The sequence below is a fragment of the Mustela lutreola genome, chromosome 8 (assembly GCF_030435805.1).
Source record: "Mustela lutreola isolate mMusLut2 chromosome 8, mMusLut2.pri, whole genome shotgun sequence".
Taxonomy (NCBI): Eukaryota; Metazoa; Chordata; class Mammalia; order Carnivora; family Mustelidae; genus Mustela; species Mustela lutreola.
In genome coordinates, this window is record NC_081297.1 from 93472269 (window position 1) to 93479853 (window position 7585).

Sequence of the window (7585 nt, forward strand, 5' to 3'; positions counted from 1 at the left end):
CTCTATCCGAGATGTTTCCATATATACATGAGGGGACTTCTGGGTCGTTTCCCAGCCAGCAGCAGCAGGCTATCCCTTTTCTGACTTATCACAGATTGCCAGGCCTGGACGGAGGGCCAGCAGCACAGTGACTGAGCCGAGTCAGGGAGGACGGAGCTCTGGGTTCCAGCCCCATCTCTTTCCCACTGTGACCAACGCAAACCTGAGGCGACCACCAGTGCCCCGAGTTCACCACACTGGGCTGGAGTGAGCAGAGATATTAGGCACACATACCTGGAGGGGGCTAGCCCTCAGAAATTAAGAAGTGGCAGTTAAATTATTGATAGTTGAAGGCAAGACTTCTGCAGGGATCTTCTGCCACTTGGCCCTTCCCAGCTTCACTCCCGTGTTAAAGAGGCAACGTAATTGGACCTAGCGGACCTCGGGCACAGATCAGAGATCTGAATCAGTAGCTGCCTCTCCTGCTCCTGCCCTTCCGTAGGCTTCTGCTGCTTTTGTTTCTTGTTGCTGTTGTTTGGTTGTTTTATGTTTTACACTGAACCTAACAAAGGGCTCGGCACTCGAAGGAAGATCCGGTATTTTGATTTTTTTTTTTTCAGTGTTCATAATCACAGAGAATCTATAGGATAAACCTACAAAGAAACTTATGTAGGTCAAAACCCAATAAGCCAACTAGAAAATCAAGTTCCCTTTATCCAAAACCGGTTTTGCAATTTCTGAGTTACTCTTTAACGTCTAAAATCCGTCACTCCTCACATTAGGTCACTCCACACAAATACTTGGGTAACCACCCTCCTTCCTTCCCCAGTATGCTGCTGGGCCTGGTCTCTCCTTGGTTTCTGGGTTCTTGTAAGAATGCCCTTGTGCCGCAGGCTCCGCAGTCCGTCTGCATTCACGCAGCGGCACAGGAAGTGCCCGGGGACAATCATGCAAGTCCTTGTCTTCTGGGTCTCCCATCATTGTGTCGCCAGTCTGAGAATGCTAGTCTGAGTAAATTAAACAAAATGTGGCCCCTGAGCCTTTGAGTGAAGCATGGCCTCCAGCCTTTAAGAGCTCAGAGCTGTGTGGCCTGGCACAGTAGGCCAGTCGCGGGAGAGTTTTCATCCTCCCCAATAACCTCCTATTAAACATATTAAGAAGGACTTCCCACCTTAGCAGCCTGGAGCTCTGGATGCCTTCCTATTTTGTGCAAATGTACTTTTCTGTGCTATCTGTAGCAAAATATCTTCTAGAAGCTTGTCTGGCTGTAACAGTGCTTTCCTCATTGATTATATCCATTTAAAAAAAGTCACAGCTCACTTCTCACAGCTCCATAGAATGAAGGATTCAGCACTGTGACGCTGAGAAAAGGCTTCCCCACCTTAACTCCACACCGTGATTGCTTCTGCTGCCACTTCCTGCTTCTGTGCATTTCAGGTCCCTGCGCTGCTGGAGTCGTGGGGATCAAGATGCCTCGTTATTGCCTATTTGGAGACACCGTCAACACAGCCTCGAGGATGGAATCCACCGGCCTCCGTAAGAAAGGAGATCGCTTTTCATAGAGGATTGTGTACTGCAGGAGAGGGGAACTGTAACGATTGTGTACTGTAGGAGAGGGGAACTGTAACATAAAATGCACAATAAGGAGCTACAAAGAACTAGTGAGATGAAGAGTCACCTTCCACATGAACTGGACATGGGCCGCAGTCAGTCCAGTTCTTGCAGCATTTGCTTTCATTGTTGCCACTGCCTGAGAATTTCTGTGTTCTTCCTTTTTAGCTCATTAGTAGACTATTTCTGTTCGTTTTGGTTCATTTGCAATGCATTCAGGCATGCTCTATTTGGAATAGTCATAAAATTTAGCATAAATCCATGTAAGTTAAAAAAAAAATTCAGTGGGTTAGATATGGAACATACACTGGCTCGCTTTCCTATTCCTCTTTTGTTTTCCTGAAAATTGGCTTTAGTAAAGGAAAATATAAGTATTTATTATATGCGGAAGCCTATATTGCATTCACCTGAAAGGGTGGAGGCACCATGAGCTCCGTGTAGTAGATGCTCAATAAATTTTTTTTTAAAGATTTTATTTATTTATATATTTATTTAACAGAGATCACAGGCGAGCAGAGAGGCAGGCAGAGAGAGAGGGGAAAAGGGGAAAGGAGCCCAATGTGGAGCTCAATCCCAGGACTCTGGGATCATGACCTGAGCAGAAGACAGAGGCTTAACCCACTGAGCCACCCACGTGCCCCAATGCTCAATAAATATTGGGGACCATGAAACAGAAATCTAGATAAGAGAGAAAGCAAGCTTTGGTAGGTGGGGCTGACAAAAACACAGGTGCAGAGTGGTATCTTGGCAGTCTACTGACAAACTTACTGGTTTGTACAGGAAAGTCATGGTATAAAGGAAAGGACAGATTTGGGTTACCATTGTAACTGTACAGATCACTCTCTGTATAAGCCGGGGGTGGGGGGCAGTTACCTCATCTTTCTAGGCATCAGAAGGTAGAAGGAATAAATAGAGGATGGGATACCAGTCTTGCTGGAAGGGTCTCCAGAAGGAGTTGACATGATGTATGTTAAACATTTAGTAATCCTCGGATACATGGCAGGTGTATAATATAGGACTGCCATTATCCTTACTATTGTCATTGTCTGTGGCCCCCATGGTGGGAACAGTGGTATACCAATGGTGGACCATGAATGTCAGTGACTTCACCAACTGCTTGTCAGGAGGATGACAGTACCCCAAAAGAGTAACACCTAAGAAAGTCATGACCCTATCACTCTCTCCTGAATCGCCACCTTGCTGCCAACACTTAAGCTGCTAATTAGAACTTTCACAACAGGGACCCAAAACCAAATTGCAGCTGTCAAGCTCAGCACCACAAACTAAATCCAAACCAAGATACAGGAGGCACCTCTCTGAGCAGGAGGGAGAATCTTTTGAGCACACCTAGGGAGCCCCTTCACTCAGAAGGAGTGCCAAAAAGCAATGCCAGGTCCTCTTTCATTCCATGTGTGATAGTATTTGTCTCACAGGTCGTATTTTTTTTTTAAGATTTTATTTATTTATTTGACAGAGAGGAATCACAAGTAGATGGAGAGGCAGGCAGAGAGAGAGAGAGAGGGAAGCAGGCTCCCTGCTTAGCAGAGAGCCCGATGCAGGACTTGATCCCAGGACCCTGAGATCATGACCCAAGCCGAAGGCAGCGGCCTAACCCACTGAGCCAGCCAGGCACCCCTCACAGGTCATATTTTTAAGGGCCCTTTCACCAAAATATCTCAGTTGTCAAGAACTCCTGTAACAAGTGTCCTGAATCAAGTGGAAACAAACGTGTTCCTAGAATAGACTTCAAAATGGAGATTTTCATTGACTGTTTTGCATTTCCAGCCTTGAGAATTCATGTGAGCGGATCCACAATAGCCATCCTGAAGAGAACCGAATGCCAGTTCCTGTACGAAGTGAGAGGGGAAACATACTTAAAGGTAAGGGGTCCACAGGGAGGGGACCCAGAAAAAGCACTCACTTGTGGGTCATCTCCTTGGAGACGGGACATCCCATGGTCAATAATGTCAAGGAGCAAAGAGATGAAGAATCCTTTTCTGTACTCTCCACGGTGATCGCCCATTACCCCCTGTAGAAGAAGCCACTGCCAGAGGAATGCAAACTCAGAGCTTTTTTCATATTTTGAACTAAGACTGATATGTTATAAAATGCTACCACCATTTCTTCCACATACCTCCAGGTTTTGCTTCCACATCTTCCCACAAAGCCGAGAGCTAAGGTCTGGGATGGCACTTATTTATTTATTTATTTATTTATTTGGGAGAGAGCGAGCCTGGGGAGGTGGGTGAGGAGCAGAAGGAGGGGGAGAGAGAAACTCGAGTAGACTCCATATTGAGCACAGAGCCCAACACAGGGCTCGATCCCACAACCTGAGATCATGACCTGAGGTGAAACCAAGAGTCGGACGCTCAACCCACTGCGCCGCTTAGGTGCCCTGGGATTTATTTAACTTAAGCCAAAGCCCCCATGCCTCCCTCCCTTACTCTCACTGCTGCTTCTCTCAAAAACCACCTCTCCCGGGGTTGCTTTACCATTCGGGAGCTCTGGACCTGTGATTGCCACCTGCGGCTCCAGGCTTGCTGAGAAAGACCCTCTGTGGGTGTAGATCAGGAATCTGGATTTTTAGTGAGTATTCAAGGTGATCAGGAAGCATGCCAAGGATGGAGAATCACCAGTCTCTCTTCCCCAGGCTGTTGCTCTCCAAGTGTCTCTAGTTGGCTCTTGGACTGCTTTTCCAATGTCGTTCGAGTCCTTTCACAAATGGTCTGAAGACAACTACTGATCGTTACGATGATCTGTCTCCAGAAGCCACAGTGCTTCTGGCCTTTACAATGTGACTACAACTTGGAAAAGCCTCTTTTCGTGTAGACATGCCCTAATATCACACTCACTATCCGTACAATTCTGCACAGAGCATTCCCCCCAACATAAGAGTGGTGTGTGCATGACTGGAGTGCAAACCCAGCCAGCCAACTACCGGTTTTAAAGATGAATGATTTTTAGGGGCACCAGAGTGGCTCAATCAGTTGAGTGTCTGACTCTTGATTTAGGCATAGGTCATGATCTCAGAGTCATGAGATCAATTTCCGCATCAGACTCCACACTGAAGTCTGCTTGGGATTCTTTCTCTCTCTCTCCCTACCGTGCATGCACTCTCGTTCTCTCTCAAATAAATAAACCTTTAAAGAAGAGTAATTTTTTAAATATATAGCCTTCCCATCTCCTTTTCAAATATAAGCTTTAGCGAAAACAGGATTTCCAATACATTTCCATTCATTTTATAGTCTCCAGATGGGTCCAGCAAATGTCACTCAATAAGCATGTCTTAGGATGAACACGTGTTTGTAATTTACATGCTTCAGGTGGGGAAACTGGCAGGTTTGTGATGAAATCTTGTGGCAAAAAGGGCTCGAAGAAAAAGTGGGTGACGAAAACCAGTTGGATGTCTTAGTGAAGCAGGATTGGACACAAATTTTCTTCTTTTTTCATTGAGAGTTCTTTTGATGTTGCTATAACAACACTTTGAAATATCTTTGGGGGAAAAAAGAGAACTGTACTTTGAAAAAAAAATACATCTGGGGAACGAGAGATGTATTTTTAAAAAGACACTTGGAAAGAAAGATGTGTCTGGAGGGAATGCAAATTCCATCAGAACCTGGGTTCCGCTAAAGTGTGGACACTCATGAGAAACATGGAAGTGAGGGGTCTCTTGGAAATGGATGTTTGTCAGCGCGGTGGGCTAGAACAGACCTGTCTCACTGACCTCCATGGTGCCCACCTTTCTTGTCTCCCCAGGGAAGAGGAACTGAGACGACCTACTGGCTAACAGGGGTGAAGGGCCAGGAGTACAACCTGCCGACCCCTCCTACTGTGTAAGCTGCTGGGTGTGGTGGGGCGGGACAGGGCTGCGGAAGTCTTGGCTTTATCATTCCTGCTGTGTACAGCCATAACTGTTGGCAAGTGCTCTGCCTGTGGCAATGATACATTGAATACACGGCCAGGGACTACCTACATGAGAAGTCTAGAAACCTCCCTTCTCTGGCTGCCAGAAGTTGGGTGTTCCAGGCACGCTCAGAATGGAGGAGAGCGGAGAGCTCACCTCCCGCAGATCTGGTTCAGACCAGAGGAGGGCGTTCTGGCGGCCAAGAGGCACTCTGCAACTGGACCCCAGCAGGCAGCTTTCTGCTAGGCTGCCTGATGGAAACAGGACCTCCCCTCCCCCGCCTCTCCCCCCAGGCCTGTGGTTCTGGGTTATCACATAGAAGCTATGTTCTCCCACAGATGAGGAAGACCAAGTGTGGAAGACCAAGTTTCAGGTCTAACGAACAGGTTTCAGTTCTCTTCATGGTGACCAAGAGGGTCACCCCATTGCACATTTGGTTGCTGCAGTCAGTCACATGGCTGTTGGGGTGGCTTTTGATATGGTCAAGAGACCCTGGCTTGCAGATTCTCAGATGCTGGACCCAGATGTGGCAAGCCTCTAGGAAAGCCGAAACAAGCCAGATCTTCCCCGGGGCCACAGCAGAGCTGGCCCCTTATTGGAGCCCCCAGGTCCACTCCAAACTCCTAAAACCCTCCATCGCTTCAGAGGCCTCTCCAGACAAGATCCACACCCCAGAAGGTGTGGGAGCAAGTCCTCAGGGTTGGTGCAGGGCCCCACCGCTACTGTCCTGGCGTTGTTTGCCCTCCCTGCAGTGGCATATGGAAACGTAACCACTCTTCCAAAGCCGAGCACCTGTCATTCCACTTTGAAATTGAAATAGACTAATTAATTAAATTAAATAATTTAATTTTTTTCAATGTTCTAAGATTCACTGTTTACGCACCACACCCAGTGCTCCATGCAGTACGTGCTCTCCTTAGTACCCATCACCAGGCTCACCTAAGGTGAAATAGAATCTTCTGTTTGAAATGTATCCTGCTTTTTCCACAAATGCACAGAGCAGGGATGATAGCTCTTATAAGCCCATCAAAAGCAAGGCTCTTTCTCTATTCTCTGGGCTTCCCGTGGTTAGCACGGACTAAGCACTCAAATAAGTATTTGGTAAACGGAACTGATTGTTCTGGAGCTACGAAATAGTCTGTACGAATTGCTGAGAAGTTCCGTTTTCCCTCCCCCCTCTCTTCCCAGGGAGAATCAGCAGCGCTTGCAAGCCGAATTTTCTGACATGATCGCGAACTCTTTACAGAAAAGGCAGGCGGCGGGGATAAGAAGCCGAAAACCCACACGGGTGGCCAGCTACAAACGGGGCACTCTGGAGTACTTGCAGCTGAACACGACCGACAAGGAGAGCAGCCAAGCGAATTAAGCACAGCTGCACTAAGGCAGCGGCCTCAAGTGTCCCAGAGACCTCCAAGCAGCGGCAGACTTTGATGCGCTCTGCTTGGCCGTGGCTGCCAGGGCGGGAACACAGACTGGCTTCTGTGAATCAGATGTGCACACGCTGTGCAAAAATTACCTTTTACTCTGGAGTCTGATCTCAACAGTGGCTCCACGGAGCTGCCCCCTGGGAAAGAAGAAGAATAGATGGACTGTCTGGAAGCTGAAGAGATTGTATTCTTATTCCATTTGTTTGGGTTTGGTTTACTGGCTGGCTCTTTTTCCTTCTGTATTCATGAGCGTTTTTAAATTGTCACGATTATATTTTAAGTACCCTATCTCCATTAAATTATATTTAACTCATAATTTTTGCAGAAAATATGCTCTATGGTAGGCAAGAATAAAAGTTAAAAAGGTACCGAGTCTGTGTGTGTTTCCAGCAACCCCAGCCATTTTCCATCTTCGCCGGCCACCACTTGTGCTCACTGGACAACGGATGACAGCCCCCAGCGCAGAGGCGAGGCAAAGCTAGCAGTGTCGTTCAGTGCTAAGAACCTGGATGTTCAGTATTGCCCGCTACACACAAGAGGATTTTATGTCTAGCCTTCTACCATGGGAGGCAGGGCCTACATCTGTCTCCAATCTGAGATAAAGGTCAAATCTTATTTACTAGAAAAGACAAATACTTGAAACTCTGCAAATATCCCCTTCCTG

General features: G+C 47.1%; 1 protein-coding gene across 4 annotated transcripts in view; it reads left to right on the top strand.

Annotated features, from left to right (window-relative positions):
• Nucleotides 1-7289, top strand: part of GUCY2C (guanylate cyclase 2C) — a 130709-nt gene extending 123420 nt beyond the window's left edge. For all 4 annotated transcript variants that reach the window (XM_059185991.1, XM_059185993.1, XM_059185992.1 and 1 more), the window contains 4 exons: nucleotides 1417-1515; nucleotides 3376-3470; nucleotides 5347-5423; nucleotides 6683-7289. In XM_059185991.1, coding sequence (XP_059041974.1) covers nucleotides 1417-1515; nucleotides 3376-3470; nucleotides 5347-5423; nucleotides 6683-6860 — 449 coding nt within the window. In that variant the 3' untranslated portion in view covers nucleotides 6861-7289. The remainder of the gene's footprint in view (nucleotides 1-1416; nucleotides 1516-3375; nucleotides 3471-5346; nucleotides 5424-6682) is intronic.
• The last annotated feature ends 296 nt before the right edge of the window (nucleotides 7290-7585 follow it).